We start from the raw sequence: 24,844 nt of genomic DNA on the forward strand, positions 1-24,844 counted from the left end.
CTACTGACAACCTTATTGACATTAGGAGTACTTTTATGTGAGAGCTTTGCTTCCAGTGACATTGTGTGAATACATCTGTTACATACCATATCAGTTTGTTTGAGAATTAACTGGTTGTTAGTAAACATGAGGCAATTTCTGCATTCCCTCAGGATGCCAATGTCCACCAAGCCAGTAACAGAGACAGTAGGAAAGTTTATGTCCATGGCAACAGACCCTTTTTTATTGATTAGACTGTTGGAGTGAGAATATCAATCACTGTCAGGAGGAGTATCTGGTTTGCAACTATGTGGACAGTGCTTGTCACTGCAACCTAGTTGTCTTGTGTGCAACTAGATATTGGAGAAATTTCAATTCTGCTTTTACAGGAAAAATGTCACTCAAGGTGTCTGAGTCTTTACAGAGCACTGCCAAACACTTGAGGGGAAACTAATATGCAGACCCTAAAAATTTAAGGATGAAGTATTTAGGCAGATATTCTGAAGTTAGAACAAATCAAGCAGTACTTACTGAAAACAAAGAATCCGCTTGTCAGGAATGATGCAAAGAGGGGAGTCACATGAATGGCTACTGTCTGGCTACTACTAATGCTTATCTCACCACAGCTTCACTCTGTTGGGATACAATACTCCTTTGCTTCTTCTCTCACCAGCAGCAAAATGTTAGCACCAATCCCAAGAAGAAAAGCGGGTCACAGCCTGTCTGGTGATCCAGAGTCTTGTCCCAGATGATACAAGGGTCTGTGGGCTTGTTGCCTTTTTCTGGTAGATGCCTTGAATAGCAACCAGACCAGTCAGGTACGTTATGCACAGGCACTCACTCTCCAGCCAGAAACAGTCAGGAATCTATGCACTCTGCTCCTACTCTCGCCAGGACCAGAATATAAGCACATATTCCAAGCTGTCACCAGTAAAGCAGTTATTAGGCTTTTTAGTTATCAGCAGTCTCCAGGAAGTAATGTCCCTGTACTTTTCTCACCAGGAGAAAACAAAAGCACTAATCCCAAGATTACTACTAAGAGGCAGAATGTGGGCTCTACAATAACTGGTGGACTTGCAATAGATGCTTAAAGGTAAGATGAAAAAAATGGTTTATCCTAAACACTGCACTATTTTTAAAAGAGCAAAATAGATTGAAAGGGGTGGGTATGTTTGTATTCTGGTACTGTGGAATACAGTAAGATGGCCAATAAATTTAAATAGTTGATAATTTGATGCTTACTCATACCAGCCAGTAAAAGCAGAGAGGAAACGAGATATATGGTCAAATTAACATAAGGGGCAGGCAACTGAAAAGACAGTGGTGTTTAAGAACACAAGATTAACACGGTGGGAGGGTGGGAAAAATTCTCTCTGACTCACAAGAGACAGAGCTGTGGTCTCTTTTCAAGTTTTAATACTCAGTTGAATAAAAGTAAAGCACAGTATAAAGAAAACAAATCACAGTATACAAAATAGCAAAAGGCAATAAAGTAACACAAAATACAAGAAATAAAAAGCAAACTAACCTTTCCCTCAAAGCAAGCTTTGTCAGAGTCTGGGTGAGCCTTTTCAGTAAAGCTCTGAAATGTTTTATTTTACCCCTTAAATAGAACGTTTAGTTCCTAGTTCCACCCCCTCAGTTTACAGATGATTAACCTTAACTGACCTGTTCTAACTTCTGCGTAACTCCTTAATTGACCTGTTCTAGTCTCTGTCTGACTCACAAGAGACAGGGCCGTGGTCTCTCTTCAAGTTTTAATATGCAGTTAAAAGCAGAATGCAAGTAAAACACAGTGTAAAAAAACAAATCACAGTATACAAAATTGAAAAAATCAATAAAGTAATACAAAATACAAGAAATAAAAAGCAAACCAACCTTTCCCTCAAAGCAAGCTTTGCCAGAGTCTGGGTGAGCCTTTCCAGTTAAGCTCTGAAATGTTTTATTTTACCCCTTAAAAAGAAAGTTTAGTTCCTAGCTCCACCCTGTCCGTTCACAGATGAATAACCTTAACTGACTTGTTCTAACTTATGTTTGACTCCTTAATTGACCTTTTCTAATTTCTGTCTGACTCACAAGAGACAGATCTGTGGTCTCTTTTCAAGTTTTAATATGCAATTACAAGCAGAATACAAGTAAAACACACTCTAAGGAAAACAAATCACAGTATGCAAAATTGAAAAAGGCAATAAAATAATACAAAATAGAAGGAAACAAAAGCAAACTAACCTTTCCCTCACAGCAAGCTGTTGCAGTGTCTGAGTGAGCCTTTCCAGTAAAGCTTTGAAATGTTTTATTTTACCCCTTAAGTAGGAGGTTTAGTTCCTAGTTCAACCTCCTCAGTTCACAGATGATTAATCTTAACTGACCTGTTCTAACTTATGTGTGACTCCTTAGTTGACCTGTTTTAGTTTCTTTCTAACTCTCAAGAGACAGAGCTGTGGTCTCTTTTCAAGTTTTAATATGCAGTTAAAAGCAGAATGCAAATAAAACTCAGTGTAAAGAAAACAAATCACAGTATACAAAATCAAAAAAGTCAGTAAAGTAATACAAAATACAGGAAATAAAAAGCAAACTAACCTTTCCCTCAAAACAAGTTGTCAGAGTCTGCTTGAGCCTTTCTCATCCCTCACTGCTAACCAGCTTCCAGATGAATTTCTTAAAATAGCATCAGAGGCCATTGCCTACCCTATATCTGTCCTAATCAACTGGTTCATTGCCAAACAATATATCCCAAAAACTCTGGAAAGTCTCTCACATCATCCCTTTCCACAAAGATGGCGCCTCTATGAAATTCTGAAATTACAGGCCAACCGTTGGTCCTCCCCCATTGCTAAAATTCTTGAAAAATGCATCCATACACAACTACTTGACTACCTGCTAAACAATAACATCCTGTCTGCATCCCAACAGTTTTTTAGACCAAAGATAGCACTACCACTGTTCTTGTTATTTGTTTTACTAATTCAGTTGACCAGCTGAAAATTTCCATCCACCAAGTATCTTTTATCTTTCTTGATATGTCAAAAGCCTTTGACACACTTTCCCATCAGAAACTGCTCAGTGAGCTAGCCTAATTAAATCTTTCCCAAAAGGCCCTCTTCTGGTTTCTTAGCAATTTATCTGACCACCAAAAGGCAGTAAAGTGGCAAGATGAAATTTCTACCCTTTTACCTGCCTCAGTCAGTGTACCTCAAGGATCAATACTCAGACCACTACTCTTCATCATTTTCACCAATAAACTCTTCTCAGCCACCCAGCATGTAACCATTGTTCAATATGCAGTGACTCCTCTGTCATATGTTTGGGTCCGCCATACCAGAACTCCAACAACCCAGAAAGCCTTCCTTAACATCGAAAACTACCTCTCTGACTCCCAACTTGTTCTTAATCCCAATAAAACAAAACTCATGCTCTTCACTAGTAACAAAACACACAGTCACCTACCACCCTTCACCATCTGTTCCACCAATAAAACTATAATAGAACCTGTTGAACACACCAGGTTCTTCGGGGATTACAATCGACAGCAATCTTAGATTTGGCAGACACCTAGCAATAACTATCAGAAGGTTTACATCAAGCTAGCCTCACTCTACAGGGTCAAGCCTTGCCTTACTGACTCCACCAGAAATTCCATAGCCAAGACTTGTCTACTTTCCACCCTTCTATATGCCTCTCCAATATTCACAAATCTAAGAAAAACTGATTTAAATAAACTGGAGTTCTGTTATAACAAAATATCAAGATTCACTACAAACCTCCCTTATAGATCACACCATTGCACTGCACTGCACCAACTAAAACAGATTGAACTACCTAATCTACTAACCTTCAAACAATTAACTTTTACTCAGTATATTCCACCATCCAAACAACTGCCCAGCTCTCAAGGACCTAGTTCATCCCTACTCCAGCTGTAGATCCCTAAGTTCTACCAGCAAAGTCTTACTAAAAGTAACCAAATCCAACAATAGTTACAGGGATTCAGTGTTATCAAACCAAATATCTTAAGTACTAGAATTCCTTACCCAGAACAATAACCAATATAACAATACTTCCAAGTTTAAACTACTAATAAAGGGCACCACACCTCACCAACAACTGGTTCTGCTCTTGTACTAAGCCTGGCTGAACAATCATATTGTCACCTTTCACCCATCCATACTATACCTCTTTCTATTCTAAGTCTGTCAAACTGTAACCATTCTCTCCTTTCTAGTACTTAACACCAATTGTTCTTAACCAGTGTATGACAAGATATGCTTTTTTATTTTTTCTTTCTTTTTTCTAAGTAACCTTTTACAATAAAATATCAAGTCAAATCATACTGTACTATACTATTACTCAGAATCATGCGTGTGACTCTTTTGTTCTTCCCATTATGTATCATTCATATTATCATTTGTCTGTGTAATTGCTATTTCATGCTATCTACTTAATATCTGAATCATTTGTGTTTATATTATTGCGTATTCACCTCATCTGTGCTTGTAAGCGTATGTAATGTATTTCTTTTGTTGTTAAAATTCTTTTGTAAAAGAGCTTTTTAAAATTCTTTTTGTAATGGAATTTTTCTCTCCGGGCCTCTGCTAAAAATGGACCAATGGCTCAGTCGGACTTTCCTGGTAAACAAATATAAAATAAAAATAAAAATAAATAAAGATAAATAAAGGGGATCTCATTGAACAAGAAGAAGCACAAATGCAGAGTGCTAAAGAGAAAATAAGGGAGTATCTGGATAATAGGCAGTAGTTTAGAAAGATTGCTATTAAGCAGCTGCTTTTGATAATAACTCCAGGGCAGAAAAACTATTAGCACATAAACTACAAAGGGTTGCTGCTAAACTTGGGGAGCCTGTAACAAGAAAAATAACCAGAGATCCTTTGGAGATGTTAAAGATATTTCAGGGAATTTTATGAAAATCTGTATAAGGCAGAGTAATTTGGAAATCAGGAAAAAGCACAAATGAAAATATTTATGGAAGACTTTGGTATGCCAATGTTAGAGGTAGATGAAGCTCAAGAGTTAACAGAGTTAAGATAGATGGAGATGAGATAAAAATGGTGATGGGTAATCAATATGCAGTAAATTCTCCAGAAATAGATGGTATTCCAGTGGAAGCTCGGAAGCTAGGAGAGAAGAAAGTGGTAAAGATCTGGAAGGTTTTGTTTGATGGTATAAAAGGAGTGGAAGCACCAACATCCTGGTAGAAAGCTGTGGTGGCTGTAATAACCTAAAGTGGGTAGAGACCCATGAGACCCAGCTTCATATAAGCCCATTTCAATTTTAAATGATGATTGTAAAGTGTTTATGTGAATAGTAGCTAAAAGAATGACAAAAGTGTTGCCAAAGTTGATAGACATGGATCGTTGTGGCTTTGTGGAGGAGAGGCAAACATTTCAAACGTTAATAGAACATTGATGATGGGCAGCCGTGGTGGTGCAGCGGTTAGCGTTGCCACCTCAAAGTAAGAAGTTCTCCGGTTCGATTCTCAGCTGGGGTGCCTTCTGTGTGGAGTCTGCATATCCTCCCTGTGGTTGGGTTGGGTTTCCTCCAGGTGCTCCGGTTTCCTCCTGCATCACAAAGACATGCTGTAGGTGGACTGGACACACTAAATTGGCCCTTGGTGTGAGTGTATGCATGTGTGTGCCATTTGTGGAAATTAGGTGCCGGGCTGGCAACTCAACACTGTAAAACTCTACTACCAATCTTTCTTAGGACTGTTGTTCTGCTGTGGCGACCCCTAAAAGGGAAAGTAGAAAAGAGAAGAAGAACAGAACAGTGATGATCTAGAGGGAAGCAGAATGTAAGAAAATACTGCTGCTGTTGTTGGGTCTTGATGCAGAGAAAACATTTGACAGAATAAGCTGGTATTTTATGAGTAGGGCAGTGGAAGCATTTGGATTCCCTGATACAATGTTGCGTCTTTCGGCTTTTCCCGGTTAGGGGTCGCCACAGTGGAACACCGGTCTGCTAATGACTGGCAGTAGATTTTTACGTGCCGACTTGCCATCTCTGATGCACAACCTTCAACGAAGGTATGCCCATTCACGCATGTCTCCACACAGAAGATGCTCTAGCTGAGAATCGAACAGAACATCGTCTTACTGTGAGGCGACAACGCTACCGCAGCACCACCACCGCAGGATAATTCCCTGATACAATAATGTGGTTAATTAGGAGGATATATGAGAGATCAGAGGAAGACATTATAGTGGGAGAGTTCCTCTCTGATAAGTTGTGTTTGAACAGAGGAACCAGGAAAGGGTATTCTCTTTCTCTTTTGTTATTTGCATTACATTTAGAGCCACTGGTAAAGAAAACAAGGGTTCAGAAATTCAAGGATATAATTGGTATGGTAATCAAGAAAAGTTGGATTTATTTGTAGAAGATATTATTTTGTACCTGATAAAACCAGAAAATGACACCTCTGTGTTTTGGAACATTTTGAGACAGTTACAAGTCTTTTTGGGGTATAAAATTAATGAAAATAAAACAAAGTCTAAAACTGTAAGCTGTGTATCCACAGATGAATTGATTCAGTAGTACCCATATTTATGGGGACATAATAAAATGAAATATTTAGGAGTATGGGTTAAAAAGGATTCTGTTATGGCAGCTAAGGATATGCGGGAGGAGACTAAACAAAAGATAACAGCTTCCAATTTTTCAGGCTTTTGTATTGTTTACATTTATAGATAGCAAGATACAAACAGTGAAAATGTTTTAGTCCCTTTAGTTTTATGCACAGGTCAGGCATATTTTTATTAACCAGAAAAGTTATGGACAGTAATTAATAAACAGTTGAACGATTGTATCTTGGAGGAGAAGAGAGCAAGGATCAAGTGGGATAAGTTGATCCTTCCAGTAGAACAAGGTGTTTTAGGATTATCTGATTTGAAGGGATATTTTAGATATATACTATTAAGGCTCATAAGCATAACACAAGCAGAAAGTTGTATTTTAAAGTGGAAAGGGATAATGATGAAACAGGAGGTAAATTCATGAAATAATTAGGGAGTGGGGTTTTGGATGCAGATCCTTAAAGAGAATAACAGCAGCAATATACAATATTATATTTATAAAGCAACAGAAAGTATTTTAGGAACTAAACCAACATGAGAATAGAGAAAGGAGATTCTGCTGATAGCGATGACTGCAATTAGAGATGCAGAGAATAGACAAGGGGGCTGGAATTTAATGGAGGAAACTTACAAAGGAACCCAGGTATTGGAATCAAATAACTAGAGAGGGAAAAGTAATAGAGTGGGAAGAGGTCAAAAAGACATTTGGACTGCAGGCTACAGACTGCTTTCCCAATCAAGGATCAGTGTCAAATTATAGACAGAAAAAAAGGGATAGTGGAATACAAAGTGAAAGGCCTGTACTGCAGTTCATATAAAACGAGGCAGTGTTATTATGGTGCTTATGGGTTCCCTTTAAATAAAGACCAATTTTTTGGTTTTTGATTCGTATATATAATGGTATATCAACCATTCTTTTCCTGTCTTTTATGGGATTTTAGGGTAAAAACCGATGCTTGGAGCTGTCTGACTTTAACAAGGTGCGTCACTGTTGCTGCAAACTAATTAAAATTGTTTTGTCTGTTGGGCACAAGACATTTTTAAAGTCTTTCTGTAGCTTTTCTTGCTATGGCCCCTCTCAAAACATGTCATACTCTATACAGATAGTCCAATTAACAAAGTACAAAAGTCATATATTCTAAACATCAGTTCCCACCTTATAACTTCCATTAAAAAAGAAATAAGGGTGGCTTGTGAGGTACCATTAAGATTAATATTTAGATTTCTTGACAATGAATCAAGTTTGCCAGATCACAGTATTTGTTTGGAAAAAGACTTTGAGGTAATGCTAATGCACTCCTTTGGATGTACATTGACATGATGGACTTTAGGCCAGTCATATTTGCACTAGCGAAAGGGATGAGGGAACATCTTTTCCTTGTAGGACATTTGTCACAGAAAGTTTATTTGTCTGTGCCAGGAGAAATGTTTCTTTCTGGAGTAGACAGATTTTAGTTGAACTTAAATTTGGAAGAAAGCTTTATTTTATTTGTGCCTGAAGATTATTCATAGAGTATGCCCGTTTTTGCTAAACTAAAACAAATTTAAAGTTGTTTTTTTATCAACTTATTGATTTGTTTCCACTTTTAGATTCTTGGTGTTGAACTACTCAATGTTCTTCATCGACTTTTGCTGACTTGCAGTCCTCCATCAGTGCAACTACTGGTCACCAGTGTTGTTCAGCAAACAATACGAGCTGCTCAAGATCATCTGCAAGAGAAAAGGAGGAAGAAGAGTAAGAATATTTCATTATTCTTTATAGACATGTTTTGCTGAGTATATTTAGAGACTGTTGCTAGAGGAAAAATGCTCCAGCCACATACTAAAAACACATGTTGTAAAACAGCGGTACAGCAAGTGTAGTTTAAGTGGGTACTTTTAGAATCTTAGTGGTTAAGTAGTTGATTTTACAGGAAATGATCTTAAAAGATCAAGTATTGTTGTCTCTGCCATACTGTAGCTATAAATGCAGCACTCTGAACACATTACAGTTATTCCGTGCAGGAAGAATGGAATCTAAGCTGTTCATTGTATACAAGATATCTAGTAAAAAACGTGATAGTCTGGGATTCATTTAGTGCCCCTGGCACTAGAATAGTCAGGCAGTGAGAGGAAGGAATAAAGTGTTGTGGCACACTTACCTCTTTTGTGGGGTGGGCAGGATTGCTCCCACTCAGGGGACACATGATTGCTTCCTAAGTGATGGGGCTATTTGAAGGGTGCATCTTTAGCAGAAGCGATGTGGTGCCCTCCACTGTCAAGCATTTGCACTACTTCCCCCCGAGCTTGGCTGAGTATGTCCTGGGGTTAGGGCTAGCAAGCAGAAAACTGAGCTACCTGAATGATGGCCTCTCCTAACTGATTTTTACTCTGTCGATTGGAATGGGTCAGTTGGTTGGGGGGGGGGGGTTGATGATCGGCAGGCTGTGGAACTGCAAAAAGGAAAAACTAGCAGTAATATTTGTGTGGGCAGAAATTATAACTTAACTGTGCATGTTTTTTTTAGGTTATATATATGAATGGTTTCCCTTCACATGACCAAGTGTAAAATGGATAAGTTTCAATTTGTGGATTTCTGTTCCCTGACTGTAAATTCCCTGGCTTCACTTCCTTATAGAATGTCATTGTCACTGGGGTTTCTGTTTATGCATCTGGGGTTTTTCAAGCTCTCTGGGCTTTTCTTTCTTCTGTACTGTTGTGTGACTCTGGAGTTAGTGTATATAACTAAAGCGGTGTGGGGGATGCAAGATGTCTCCCCCCCCCCCCACATATTTTTGTTTTTCATTTGGATCCCTTTCACTGTACTGACCATCAAACTGCCCTCAGGCACTCTGCAGACCAGTTCATTCCTCCCAGGGGCAAAAGCCCACCAGATCATTCCTTCCCTTGAAAGATAAGAGCCTGTCAGTTCGGTTCTGAAAGTAGTGTCCTCATCTGCTGTGACAGTTGGGACTTTTTGTTTTATGCACCTAACTCACTTCCTGTGACCATGAGTGACGTCTGCTAATGCTTGCCACTAGCAGCACATTCATGCTTCCACACATGCCAAGCTTCTGACATATGGTGCACTTTATTACACAAGTGGGGTCATCCAGGTCCTTCTCATGGACCCTGTCATGAGACTCTCTTCTCCCTAAGCCAAGCTTACAATTTTTCTTCCAGCAATCAAACTTCAAGTCAAAGCTAGTTGATGGTGTAAAACCAGAATTCCATCCCTTTTTGGAAACAGATAAAATAAACTTTTATTGCTGGTTTCGTTAAGTTGAAGAATAAATTATTGAAATCATTGCCATTGAATTGTCATGCAGTTTAAACTATGATTGTGTTTTTCAGGCTTTTCATATAGACAGGTTAACTTAAAATACATGCCATAGGCGATTACTAAGCTAACAGGCACAAGAGGCATTTTAGGACTAGCCATGTGTTCCCATGTATAAATGACAGGATGAATTACCTAGCGGCATATGTTTGTGTTTGGGTGTCAGAGCATTTACAAGCAGCTTCTGTCCGATATGTTGATAGGTGCAAGTTCAGGAGTAAATTTTCAGTTTCCCATCTATTGGTCCAGGTTACATTTGAATAAGGAGAGGGATGATCTCTGCTCCACATGAGTAGGAAGCCTGATCCAAAGCAGTGGCAGTCTTTGAGGCACATATCTGTTCCTCCAACATGTGAGATTTAGGTCTTTGGATCTGTTTTTTCTAATGCTGTTAGACTTGATGATTTGTAGCAAGTTCCTCAGTACAGGCTGAGATGTTACCTTATAAGCTAAATGCAGATCAACTCTCAGTAGTTTGTGGAAACTGAATGTAAAGATAAGGCTTTGAGGAGGTCAGGTATATTCCATGTTGTGTACACCTTGTATTCTTTTTGTAAGGAACTTCTGTGGGCCTTGCATTTGTTGCATATGTCTGGAAAGGTACATACAGAAGAAAGCATTGTATTTTATGACTGGTCTAATGAGGGCTAAGTACAACAAGATAGTGACATCTTTGGCCTGGATTTCAAACCCTTGCTAATGAGTTGAGCAATATAGAATGATTTCCTTACAGCAGTAGACACGTGGTGGTCAAAGGCCATGTCACTGTCTACATAAATTCCCAAGTCCCTAACCTCTGCGTCTCCTGTTAGGGATGTATTGTGTATGCGGTAATTTGATTTCCAGAGGATGCAGACTTTCCACAAGATACTGTTATGCATTTCTTGGCATTGAATTTTAGACTGTTTTTAGACTGTGACTCTGGCACCAATTATTAGTTTGCAACAAATCCCGCTGGAGGATGTTAATGTCTTTGAGGTACTTTATAATTGCATCGAGCCTGCAATCATCTGCAAACTTGGTCAGTTGGAGGCATTTAACGTTAGCTTTCTTTTCTGGCAAGTAGTTGCCAAAAAGGACATTTGACATATAAAGCCATGGCCTGAAGCTCAATGCCATGGCCTGAAGCTCAATGCCAAAAATTGTACTGTCATCCCCTTTGGTAAAAACTCTGTATCCATGAACTACCACATAGCTGGTAGTCTACTTAATGCCGAAAATGTGATGAGACCTTGGGACACAGGTGGACAGTAGTCTCTCCTCTGATAATCACATTGCCACAGTGTTCAGGAAATCCTTCTACGTGGCTCATCTCATCACAAAAGGATTCTCATCCAGAAAAAAAGAGGTTATTGTTCCCCTCTACTCATCACTCATTAGACCCATTATAGAGTACGATGCCCCTTTTGGTATGTACCTCACAAGACATCTACAACAACTGGAAAGACCACAGAAATACCTCACAAAGAGGATTACTGGCCTCAAACAGATGCCCTACGCAGACCGTCTCAAAAAACTACAGCTTTACTCCATCACATATCGCCTACTCAGCGGCGATCTCTGCCTAACATACAAAGCTATGTCAAACCCAGAGCTGTTGGACATGCTCCACTTAAAGAAATCCCAATCCCTCCGAGCTACACGTTCTAGGGACCTAAACCTTGTCACCACAAGAAACAGAACATGCTGGAGGGAAAGATTCCTCTCCCAGAGACTTCCCATACTTTGGAACAGACTACCTGTCTGTCAAACAGAGCTCCTCATTAGCACTCTTACTATAGGTTCATAGGTTCATAGTTCATAGTTTCTCAGACTACTATAGGTTCATAGTTTAGTACTAAGCTAACTGCCCTTGTGAGCCATTTTAAGCCTAGCCAATTATCCCTTGTGAGACTCAAACCCTGCAACTTGTGTTTGTAAGGTAAACACCTTAGCCATTAAGCCACCCCCCCAACCATCTTCAAGAAAAATCTTGATGATTGGATGGGAAATTCATCCCAGGGATCACTTCTGTGGCTCTGCTTGACAGGGGCACAGGAAAATAATTTTCTTGGGTGGCGAAAGCCAGGGTACATTTTTTGGCTAGGCTTATGTAGGCCCTAGGGCCAGTAGCCTAGTACCTACCTATGAATGCCATTTAGTGTTATGTAGCTGCAAACCAGAATGCTAAGTAACATCCTACATTCATGGCATAAAATTTGATGCTGTTCGGCATTATTGAAATAATTGACTTTCTAAATAATGTTATGATTAGTGTTTTAGCAGCGGTGGTACTTCAGCTGCACTCCCTTATGTGAAGGCCACCCCACCCACACAGACATACACACCAACTGTTAAATGAATATACCATTTCTATGGTTGTACATTCTCATGGAAAATAAAATACTTGGTTTTAATGGAAAACCAAACATACTACCTGTCTCTGAGATGGTGCACATTTCGAGTTAAAGAATGTCGTAATCATAAGTATGTGAGCACAGCTTTCCAAATTAGGGAGTTCTGGGCAAACACTTTGTCTTTTCATTCCTTCATTTTCCTATATACTTGTTGTCAACATGAAATGTTGTTTGCATTCTTAAAGTATCATTTTTTGCTTATATGCGTAACTGTCTGAAGTCATAGCCTTGTGTATTGATTATTTGAACAGTGACTTTTCAACACATTCCAAGTTTAGATATTTTAACTTCAGTAACAGAGAATTAACACAGTGCCTTAGTGACTAAATTATAATAACCTTTCTATGAACTTTGTATCTGAAAGCGTAGCTGTAAACTTTGTAATTACTGCATATAGATTTATTACATATCCTCAGATTAGTTACGCTGTTTGTGCTTACTTCACTTTAATATGGCATTACCAACATTACTGTTTTTGTGAAGCAGTTGTGTTCCAGTGCCTGCCCTAATTTCAGTAAGGAGAGTACCTCTGTACCTCCCTTTTCAAGGTTGTTTGTATGTATGAGTTCAGAACAAGCTTGCAGTCCTGAGGTGAGGAAATGTCTCCAGCTTCTAACATGCTTGGTACGCCTCCAGGCATCCCTTCACATCTGTACAGTAGTGCACTGTTTGACATCTAGTGAAAGATTTCCCCATTTTTTTTTTTTGAGAAGTCGCATTAGGGAACGTGGTTTGGCACTAGCAAGGGCCTTACCCAAGCATCTCGTGACTACCACCTCTAACATGCACTTTCTTTGTGTTCTCAGGGTTTGAGGGGTTTGAAACTTTGATAGGTTATTGTTTATTATTTTGCTTAAAATAGTTCCTAAATATTATGGGGTCAGCTGGGGTTACAGAATTGATTTTTGGTATGAAGAAGACAACTTTGTGATCTGACCTTACCAGAGAGGACCCTACACTACAATATTCTACCATGTTTGTGAGTACCAGGTTGAGTACGTTTGCACCCCTATTGGGTGTATGGGCTATCTGATCCAAGGTATTTGTGTCTGTGTTTACAAAGTCCAAGAATCTTTGGGCCTTTAAGTTTGGGGTCATGTAAGTATCGCAGTTTATAGTGGGGTAGTTGAAGTCGCCCATGGATATTGTAATGAGTTGAATGGTGAGAGTCTCCAGTAAGTTCAAGTATGAGTTATGGATTTCATTGGTCATAGAGAGGACTTTGTTTATGGAAATCTGGACATGCAAAAGCTAAAATACTTTGTCATGTTTGACTAGTGTTGAGGTGAGTTTGTTGTTGATATAGATTGAGACACCTCCACCTTTGGTCCCTGCCAGTGCAGTAGCTGGCCTAAATGTGTAGAAGGCACTGTAGCCCTCCACTGCAGGGGTATTCTCTACAGCTCTAGACCATGTCTCAGTAACTGCATCAATGTCCAAATTATCCAGGGTGAGGAGAACCTGGAGGGAGTAGTGTTTCTTGTTTAGGATTCTGGCATTAAGCAGTAACACCTTTAGATTCTCTTGGATTGGTTTTGTTATGTCAGAAGGTTTGCCATTATCTAAAAAAGCCACTATAGGGGAGGGATCTTTTAGCCAATATTCAAAAACCTAGAGGGAGAAAGTGCAGACTGTCCTTGCCAAAGCAACATGGTCTGTTGATGACCATATCCTCCCATGCTGACAGATATTGTACCCCCCCTTGGAATGACACCAGTAATTAAGCTAATTAATGAAGTTGGTCATCTTTTGTTCATATCGTGGCATTATCCTTGGTGAATGCAGAACGTTCTTCAGTACTAGGCACGTACCAGTCTGGGACCCATAGTCAGAGAGCTCCATCATTTTTCTCTTCATATAGTCCAGGGAGATACATCTGGGGTCTTGGATATAAATGAATTTGTCACCTGTTGAATAGCCAGCTGACTCACTGACTTCTCTGCAGGCACTAGCATTCTTCAAGAAGGTCTGTCTCTGACTAGCAAATTTTGCCAAAGCCATGATCTTAAACTCAGTGCTAAGAAATGCATAATTGTACTCTTTTTGGGAAGTTGATTACCATGTTGATAATACGCCCCTAAGAGTCGACTCAGGCCAGGGATCCGGGTAAGCATGTAGACAGTAGTCTTACCTTTGTCCACCATGTGCCACAGTGGTAAGGAAATCCTTTTATGTTGTGCAGCGTATAAGTAGGGGCATGCCATCTAGGTCCAAAGAGGTCATTATCTCACTGTACTCTTCCCTTATCAGACCAATCATAGAGTTCACTGCTCCCTATGGTATGTACCTCACCTGGCGTATGCAGCAACCAGAGCGACCTCAGAGGTTTCTTACTAAAAGAATACAAGGCATAACAAACTTGCCTTATGTGGAACACCTTAAAGCCCTTTCCCTCTACTCAGTCTCCTATAGATTGCTGAGTGGTGATCTATGCCTGACTTACAAGACATCTGCAAATCCCACACTTATGAGTCTCTTGCATATTTGTAAGTCAAACAGTACCAGAAATACAAGGTCTGAAAGCATACATTTTGTCTGTGACTTAAACAGAACATGATGGAGAGACAGATATGTGTCTCAGAGACTGTCCCTCCTATGGAACAGGCTTCCTAGCCACATGAAGCTAAATTTGGCATAATAGCTAAGGTGTTTACCTCAAAGACATAAGGTACAGGGTTTGATTCTCATCTTTGAAGAGAAATTGGCTAGGCTTAAAATGGCCTGCAAGGGGAAATTAACTTAGTACTTACCTATGGACCTGTTACTCAGTTTAAGCACATCCTAGACCAGTGGATGGTGAACAAGAAATTTACACTGGACTTGACGCCCATGTCCCTTATATACAGAGATAGCTTATAAATGTCTGGCATTCAGTGTCCTATTTGGATACAGGACATAATTATTCTTTCAGGAAAACTTGGCTATGCTTAGAAATGCCTCCTGGGTTGTTAGTTTAGTAACAATCTATGCATCTGGTTACACCCACATGGACTATGACAGAGTCATACTGGTACTTGTGGTCTAATGACTTGAGTGCATGGCTGATTTGGCACATTCTGGCCCCTGATTGATAACTGGCAGTGATGTCCTCCTTATTCAACCCGGTGAGCAGGACATCTGTATGTCTCACAATAGAGTCTACTATGACTAAAATATTGGATAGTGTGTTGGCTTGCCTTATGGTGTTTGTAGTTGAGGTTGCAAAGGATGCAGGTCTGCATGCTGAGTTTGGTAATGTTTTGGGTTTGCTGTGGATTACATTTGTAGGACAGATATCTATGAAGGCTTCGGGATGTAGAAAGGTTGCTTTTTACGTGCCTCAACATATATTGGTTTATGGGTCTATGTGTTGGGTCAGTACTATGTGTCGTGAGTGTAATACTTACTTTACTGACAACCTGATTGTTATTTTGACTGCTTTTGTGTTATTTTGACTGCGTTTTCTTTATATCATCAAAGGATGACTGTATCATTATCTCATTTTACAGAGAATCAAGGTTGTTGGGCATGTGAGATTAAAAAAAAGGTCTACACATCCAGTAATATAGCTTTTAGAGCCTTTAATTAAATTGCTTATATGATTATATACCAAAGTTCCATTTTGAATCAAGTAGAGGAATGCACAGCAAATGTTTCTAGAGTTTAATTCCAAATACATACTTGCAAAATAAAATGCCACAGCCAGTACAGTAAGAGCCCATGCATTAAAGTGTACTGGTGATGCTGTTGATGTGTCTTCTAGGACTGCAGTGTGTTTTGGCATTTTGAGAAAGTATGCATGACTCAAGATAGAAAACTATCAATATGATATAAAAGCAAAGCTATTGGATACTAATACTTGGACTGGTCATCCTGCTTGATGATATGATAACAGACCTTGGAAAAAAGGCAAAACAAGGCCTGCTCTCTTACAAAATGGTGTTTCATGCCAGCACTGTATAGTTTTCAAGAAACCTTGCCACCAGCAGGACACCTTTTAACTAGCAACAGATGTCTGTCCATTAACTGCATAATCAGAGACAGTACAAATGTGTCATTTACAATCATAGATTCAGGAGAAAGCGGGAAATAACCAACATAGATGTTCCCATGACTGTTGCCTAGAGACTCTTCATATATCCCACTCTACACACACAGAAGATCCTTTACAATTTTAACTACCATTTTAAGAACTGATAACCTCAGATAAATAGGTTCTCCCAACAGCTTTTCAGGAATAGGCTTTAGCTTTCTTGGGCAAACGCTATCAGTATCCATTCCACCTGAAAGTTAGATTTAAGGCAGGGCCCGCCTCCAAAAGCCCCAAATGCTTTGCTTATGATTTAAAAAAAAAACAATGACTGTAGCACTTCATAAACTTGCTTTTGAGGCTTCTAATATGAGACAAAGTCAGCAGTGATCATTTATGTAGCAGCAGCAGCAGCGATCTCATGGTTTCTTAAATGCCAGGGTATGTAAGAGACTTAGGAGACTAGTGAGGAGCTATTGTAGCTCTTTGCTACAGTTTAGTAAGAGGTATTTGTAAAAATGCTGCAAAAAGATATTATATATGCAGAATATCTCCTTGATGAATGAACACAGTGGAGCAGTAACAGTAGATATTAAAGCAGCCATGATTTTACATCTGTTAAATGAAATTCCAGAGCTGCTTCTATGGTAGAGCAAAATCTGATTACTCTGATTGCATTTCCCCATTTGTAAATCTTTAAAAACTGCCCATTACATACATAATGGAACAGCTCAAAATAAGACATTTTTCAGGCATAAGCTCTCTTGCAACCCCCTCCCCCATGTAGGTGCCAAGTCCCCACACTTAACCAAACTTGTATGTACCAGTGCAGTAGCTGTACACCATTGGGGAAGGAAACTCACCAGAAGAGTGGCCAGCAGTCATCAGTAATCACTAGTTTCCCTCTAACAACATAAGCAAGTGGTTTTCCAGTTGCTGCAGATCAAGGGCACATGGAGAATCCACTTCTGGACATTATCTGTTTAGGGGACATACCGCTACTGGCCAGGACACTTAAATGGTGTTGTTGGCAAATCATTGCCTGGGGATTTTGCAGGGCATTCCTTATGTTCATGCTTGGGGAAGACCACTTTTTGTACAGTGGGGATGCTTGTTGGTCTCTCCTCTACATAGTGTTTAGTAGGTTGTGCTGCTCATTGTTATGGAGGTTTTTCCTGAAAGTTCCCCTTCTCTGGATGTCTGGTTTCTGATGGTCCTTTTGAAGGACTTCCTAGTTACATCCTTGGGTAAAGTACTCCTGTTTTCAAGACACTAGTCCCACTAAGCTGTGCATATGTACAGCTATGCACACCTAATGAGACCTTTGCGTACATTGTGTGGTCATGCACTCATACTAATGTTCATAACTTAAGGTCATAGGAAGTGCTAAGTAGTGTGTGGAGAAAATCATTGTACAAATTAAACCATAGTACATATTTGTTGATAGTACACTAATGTTGTTGTTATGCATAATGAGGTTCCACTGTATTCCACACCTTTTAAGTCTTAAATATCATGTGTCCAGGTTGTGTGCTTTGTTTGTGCTGTGCCATTAGAATGCATAAAGAGAATTACTAAACTTTTTTTCAATAGCTTAAAGTGGCAGGTTTTATTATAACAGATAAAAGCAGGAACTGCATATTTTATTGTCCTGAATTTGTTAACAACTGTATTCAGACAAGTGACATGGAATTAAAGATACGTTCATATAGATCTTCAGATACCAAAACTCTGGAGTTGCACAAATACAACACAAAGCATGGGTAGCCTGCCTATGAAGCTCAGAAGGATGGAGCTGATACTGTCACACAGGTAGCCAGGGTTTAGTTAGCAGCCCTTGCACTGGAGAGACAGACAAATAGGGAGAGAAGTGAAGGGCTATGGCCCACTTGCAATCTTCCAGGGGGATGGAAAGGACAGTAGGGCACTTGAGAAGCACACAGAGAAGTGTGATTTCTTGGTGGTGACTGGAAAAAACACTTTCCTTACTTAAGGGGAGCAGATGGGGCTGCTTGCTGGCAATATCCCTTGTGGAAGTGAGAAACAATCAGTATGGACAGCCCATTTCACATTCCCTTTCAGCTCTGTAAGATGATTGCTACAGAGAAAAATTGGGACAAAAGGGGAAAACCTATGAACCACCCATATGGTTGTGTAAATGACTGCTCCACCTTGTCAGTCCTCACCTTGATGATAGATTCATAGGTGATTATTTGGCTAACGGCACAAGAACCTTTATAAATGTAGCCAGTAATACTCAGGATATGACAATATTATATCTTAATTCTCCAGATATGGGATGGGGTGGTATCAGGGTACTGGGTCTTTGGGTGTTAGAGCCCTGACTTATTTTACAGACTGACTGTGTCCATAAGGAATGTGGGCAGTAACCGTGGAGTGAATTTATGCTTCCCCATCCATTTATCCAAATTCTTTTTGAAGAGAGTGAGGGATGGGCTTTGTTTTACAAAGATAAGAAGTTAATTTCATAGATGAGGTAGCCTTTCAGATATGAATCTGCCTCTGCAGCAAGTTCAGGTCCATGGAACATATAACCCTTGTTTAATTTTTCTTGCGAATATGCAACATTCTCATCAGGGCTGGATCATAGAATCCATTGTAGGTCAGGCATAAGTCCCCTCTCAATAAACAGTATGAGACAGAGTAAAGAGACAGGGCCTTTAGTCAATCTGCATAAGACATGTCTTAAAATTTGTATTTTTTTTTTATTAAGAAACCTCTGGGACCGCTCCAGTTGGTGTAAGTGCCTGGGTAGGTACATGCAGAAGGGAGCATTGTACTTGGATTATGGACCTGATGAGGGCCAAATACAATGGGAAAATGACTTCCTTTGATCTTGATGCAATGCCTTTACTTATATGTTGAGTGACACAGAAGGGTTTCCTCACTACCATAGCTACCTGGTGGTCAAAGTTTAGGTTACTCTTTATCTGTGTTCCTAGGTCCCTCACCCACTGGGTCTCCTTTTGGGGGGGGGTGCTATCAATATTATAATTTGCAGGGATATCTTATTTACTGAAGGGTATGATTATGCATTTTTAGCATGTAGTCTCAAACCATGGTTTTGGCACCAGTCATTTGTCATATTTAGGCCTGTTTGAAGCATCCTATGGGGATTCAGTGATTGCTCCCAGCTTATAGCCATCAGCAAACTTGATGAGACAAAGGCCCCCAACACTGACATTCACTTCAGCGAAGTATATACCAAACAGGAGGGTTCCCAACACTGAGCCAAGTAGGGCACTACTAGTAACAGGTTTCTTATCGGAAGTGGATTCAAGAATCTGGACAACATGTGTCCTGCCATTGAGCCATTTGGCCTATCTCAGAAAGATTATCTATTATCCCTGAGTGGGGGATTGTATTGAAAGCTTTGCCGGATTTAGGTAAGTGGTGTGTACCATCTTACCCTCATCCATGGCCCTGATGACTTTCTTGAAGTCCACCAGACTGAGCAGGCAAGACCTCCCTTTGACAAAGCATATCTTCATATCCCCATTCACCCTCTCTTCAGGAAATTCTCATGTTTTTGAGTTGCTTCTTCTTATTTTCAGTTTTGTGCTTTGCCCTATGGACTCTCCATGGCTCCAGGGATCTTCACAAAATGCTTGGCTCCTGTCATTGCCTTTTGTAGACTTCACAGAATTCTGATTTACCCTTACCTCGCTCATCTACACATTCATATTTATGGTCATCAGTATTCACCATTGCTCACAGTTTCTGAGCTCATGCTGACACCCTGCACAATATATCAGAATTGGACTTGGGCCTATCAATTGGACCAGGAGGAAATGCCTTTGTGTTGACCTACTTATTCAAGCAAACCATCCAGACATTTTGCAGCAGAACTTCCAAACCACCATATCCCTGCTTCAAAGCCTGGGGTTCACTGTCAACTACAACAAGTCCTCCCTCAACCCTTCTCAGGATCAGGTTTTCCGTGGCTTCAGGATAACGACAGACCTTATGATGGCTTTTCTCCCTCCGCAGAAAATGCAATCTCTGATGACCTACTGCCAACAGTTGCTTCCTATCACTTCAGTGTCAGCTAGAGTTTCTCCGAATGCTAGTGTTCATGGCATCTGTCATCCTCATATATTACCCATGGCTAGACTTCACATGCAGAACTTCCACTGGTATGTGAAAACACTCTGGTGCCAGCATGCTCATCCGCTGGAGTTTGTTCTTCCTCTTCTCCCTTGCCTGAAGAGAAAGTTACACTGGTGGATTCAACAAATATCTCTGAATACAGGTCTTCCTCTACAGGCTACACTTCCTGTGCAGGAACTATTTACAGATGCTTCAGACATGGGGTGGGAAGCAACAATGGGAAACTTAAAAGTTCAAGGCTTATGGTCTCCTTCCATAAGGAAACAACCTATCAACATCAAAGAGATAAGAACTTTGATTCTTGCTGTCCAAGCTTTCCAGTCCTGTCTCTACCCAGAATCCCTTAAAGTGTTCACAGACAACACCACAGTCCTTTGGTATGTGAAGAAGCAAGGGGGCATAAAGTTATACCTACTCTGCAGGCTGGCCCTTCAGGCCTGGGAGATTGCTTCTCAAGCAAAGGTCATATTACTAGCTGTTTCCATTCCCTTAGCTCGTTCTGGCAGACGCTCTAAACAGGTCCTTGACACAACACATGAATGAATACTTTACAGGGATGTGTTTCTGGACATTCTGCACCATTGGGGTACACCTCAAATAGACCTCTTTGCCTCTCCCTTAAACAGACAACTTCCATAATTTTGAGCCAGAGTCCTAGATCCTCTGGTATGGAAGGTGAAGGCTGTATCATTCTCATGAAAGGGCCTCTTTTCTTTACGCATTCCCCCCTGCCCTTCCCACTCATTCAGAAAGTTTTGCTGAAAATACAGCAGGACACCCTTCTGGCCAAGACAGTACTGGTTCCCTTTTCTTCTGCAGTTAGCCAAGGACAGTCATCACAAGTTACCTCACAGGGTGGATCTTCTCACACAAGACAAGGGATCTCTTATCCATTCACATTTAACAACTCTGATCCTGATTCTGTGGGTGATACGTGCCTGATCCCTTTCTGACACCTTTTTTTCTAAGGATGTGCTTCTAGTCCTGCAGGAGGCCATGAAACCCAATACTAGGAGATCTTACTTGTCCAAATGGAAGAGGTTCTCCATCTGATGTCTGAAGAAATGGCTAGATCCATTTTTAGTATTCATTCCCCTACTTCATTCTTATTTGTGTGAGCTGCTTAAGGCTGGATTGACTTACTCTTCTGTTAAAGCCCTCATGTCTGCCATTTCTGCATGTCTGCCTCTGTCTCCTCCTTTAGCTTACAGGTTGGAGGTTAAGGTCTTTCTTAAAGGCATCCTTCACATCACACCTCCCAGCAAACCTGTCCCTAGGATTTGAATTTTGTACTAGAAAAGCTTACTCAGGCTCCTTTTGAGCCTGCAGTCTCAGCTTCTTTGAAGTTTTGCACATGGAAGACTATTTTGCTGGTAGCCATCACCTCTGCTAGAAGAATCTCTGAACGTCAAGCCTTAATGGCTTCCCAACCTTTTCTCATCTTCCACAATGATAGGGTTTCACTTTGTACTTACCCCTCCTTCATGCCTAAAGTGGTTAATGACTTGTCCCTTAATCAATCTATTCATCTGCCTACCTTTTTTCCTTCCCTTCAAAATTCTAGTGAAAGGGTGCTACATACATTGGATGTGCATAGACAACTTGGATTTTACCCAAACAAGACCATGTCCATTAGGAAATCAGAGCAACTGTTTGTTTCCTTTCATCCCATGGTGCTGGAAAAACCTGTTTCTAAACAAACTGTTTCCATTTGGCTGTCTAAGGCCATTTCCTTCTGCTATGTGTTCCATGGAAGGACACTGTGTTCCTCAGTAAAAGCTCATTTCGCTAGGGCTGTGGCTTCTTCTGGGTCCTTCTTCAAATGTCTGGAAACTGCCTCTATTCTGGAACCAGCTACATGGTCTTCTGTCTACACCTTCATGAAAATTACAAGCTGGGTACTATCTCCAGATCCAGAGCAGGCCTCTTCCAAGACGTCAGGGGTACAAAACATGCAGCCGACGCCATTACATCAGTCTTTCTTGCCAAGAAGGAGCCCAAAGCAGAAGCAGTTCACAATTGCCTGTCAGCCGCTACCTGAAATTTTCGTTTTTTGAGTTTCAAACCTGAAGTCTTCTAAAGCTAAGTACCCCGTTGGGATTCTTTTTTCTTGCTCTAACCGATGTCAGAAAAAGTTAACAGTTGTCTTGCCTGTGGAAAGCAAATACCTCATAGAGATTTTCATTCTTACTGCGTCACCTGTTTAGGCCCAGACCACGACGTCCCTCACTGTCAGTTTTGTGCCTTAACACCTGAACCGTTCGTTGTCGGGCTAATTTTGTAGCTAAATTCTTTCCCTCTCTTTCTCCGTATTCCGAAATGGCTTCAGTAAGCCTCCTGACTACCGATCTTCTGAAAAAGAACAAAGACAGTGACAGACCGCATAGGTCAAAAACTGCAGATGACGCTTCTGTTAAGCTAGTCGCCAGTCAGACAATACTCAGTGAGGCGCCTTTGCAGCCCCGATGCCCCTTTCTACAGATTTGCAGGACTTTGCTGAGACCCATTTGGAGTCCAGTATGCTGTGAGATGCTTCTTCGACTATGGAACCTGCGGATGTCTCTTCCTTGGATGGGTCCGGAGCAGCTGTGCAGGCACCGGCTTCTGAGGGTGTATTTCGACCTGCTGATATTCGTATTAAACCGACAACTTCTTTTTTAACTAAAACTACCAAGTTTCTCAGGCCCAGAGTTCGCACTACGCCTAGAAAACTGATGTCCAAAGCGCATTCTCAAGCTCCCATGCCACAAAAACAAATGCTTAGATTGGCTGAAGACCTTATTACTCTAATTAGTGGAAGCCAGCCTTCCTCTGCTAAAAGACAAGGAATTGAATTTCCTTCTGATTCTACAGACCAGGAGTCCGATGACTCTGACCCTTCTGATTATCAGGACATACCCTTATCTACCTATGAGGATTCAGATGCAGAGGAATCCATTCCCTTTACCTCCCCTCCAGAGAATTTTTCGTTTGGTGAAACCTTGCATACCTTAAGAGAGTATTTCTGCTGGGAATGCCAGGACTATCCTCAGTCCAAAAAGAGACTCAGGGAATTTTTAGATTTGCCTCAGAACAGGCCTCTAGCTATACCCCCTGTCCTGGATATTGTAGATGATGTCTTCATGGAATCCAGCCTTACTCCTGACACTTTACCACGAGCTCCTAGAAAACCTGACAGGTACTACAGAGTACCTGACTCTCACAAATTTCTCTTTATGAATCCTACTGCGGATCCAGAGACCATTTCCCAGGGACCTAAAGGCATTAAGGCTACTACAGACAGGGATTCTAAAGCTTTAGACAGATGGGGTAAGAAGGTATATACTTCTGCAACTCTTGCCATCTGGGCTTTGAATTGCCAGTTTCACATGTTGAAGTACCAGCAACATATTATGGAACTAATTAAACAAAAAATGGTGTTACTTCCAGATTGTGTGGAAAATAAAGATTTACAAGAGTTAATGCATTCTGCAAACCAAGTTAGTAAACATAGTCTGCAGTGTGGGTTTGATGCTTTAGACGCATCTTGCAGGGCTGCTGTCACTGGGTTTGTACTGAGAAGGCATGCTTAGCTAAAGGAACAAGTCTTGCCAGACCATGTCAAAGCAAAATTACTAGATGCTCCATTAAATTAGGATCGTTTGTTTGGCACAAAAGCAGAATAAGTTCTTAAAAAGATGGAAGAAAAAGCTAAATCTATGCAAACTGTCAAAGATTTCTTACAGGTGCAGCCACCTAGATTCACTAGGCATTGGTCTTCAAAAAACTGGTCCTTTCCAGTCCCTCCTAGGCCTTCTCAGTCCAAACCCAGGGGAAACAGACCCCCAACACTACAGTCTCAGGGTATGCAGAGATCTAAATAAGGAGTGTTCCCACCACAGAAACAGGGAGTGGTAAGCCACCCCCTTATGGAAAAAGTTCACAATGACTTTCCAATTATCCTTCCCAGCCAAGCCCAAGTACTTGCACCCCTAGGAGGAAAACTCACCCTTCATGCAAAAAACTGGATGTCCATTACTCAGGACCGATGGGTTCTAAACATTGTATCCCAGGGATACAGAGTCTGCTTCCACTCACTGCCAACCCCAAGCGGGTTGCCAGACCTTCCCCCAAACCAGAGGGCAGAGGCTCAAAAGCAAGTACTTTCCCTACTCCATATCAGGGCTATTCAACTTGTTCCAGTAGAACAAAGGGGACAGGGTTTCTACTCCATACTGTTCTTGGTGCAAAGAAAAGAGAGCTCTCAGCACCCTATCCTGGATCTATCAATTCTCTACACTTTTCTCGTGGTCCCAAAATTCAAAATGCTTACACTGCAACAGCTTCTTCCTATGCTAGCCAAGGATGCCTGGTTAGTCACCCTAGACTTAAGCTTATCTGCGCATCCCCATAAGGGAGTCTTGCAGGAAATATCTACGTTTCA

General features: G+C 40.7%; 1 protein-coding gene across 3 annotated transcripts in view; it reads left to right on the plus strand.

Annotated features, from left to right (window-relative positions):
- Nucleotides 1-24,844, plus strand: part of HEATR5B (HEAT repeat containing 5B) — a 2,176,461-nt gene that overhangs the window by 1,828,043 nt on the left and 323,574 nt on the right. For all 3 annotated transcript variants that reach the window (XM_044058540.1, XM_044058533.1, XM_044058548.1), the window contains exon 31: nt 8,157-8,301. In XM_044058540.1, coding sequence (XP_043914475.1) covers nt 8,157-8,301 — 145 coding nt within the window. The remainder of the gene's footprint in view (nt 1-8,156; nt 8,302-24,844) is intronic.

The sequence above is a fragment of the Protopterus annectens genome, chromosome 1.part2 (assembly GCF_019279795.1).
Source record: "Protopterus annectens isolate FY-2018-M chromosome 1.part2, PAN1.0, whole genome shotgun sequence".
Classification (NCBI taxonomy): Eukaryota; Metazoa; Chordata; order Ceratodontiformes; family Protopteridae; genus Protopterus; species Protopterus annectens.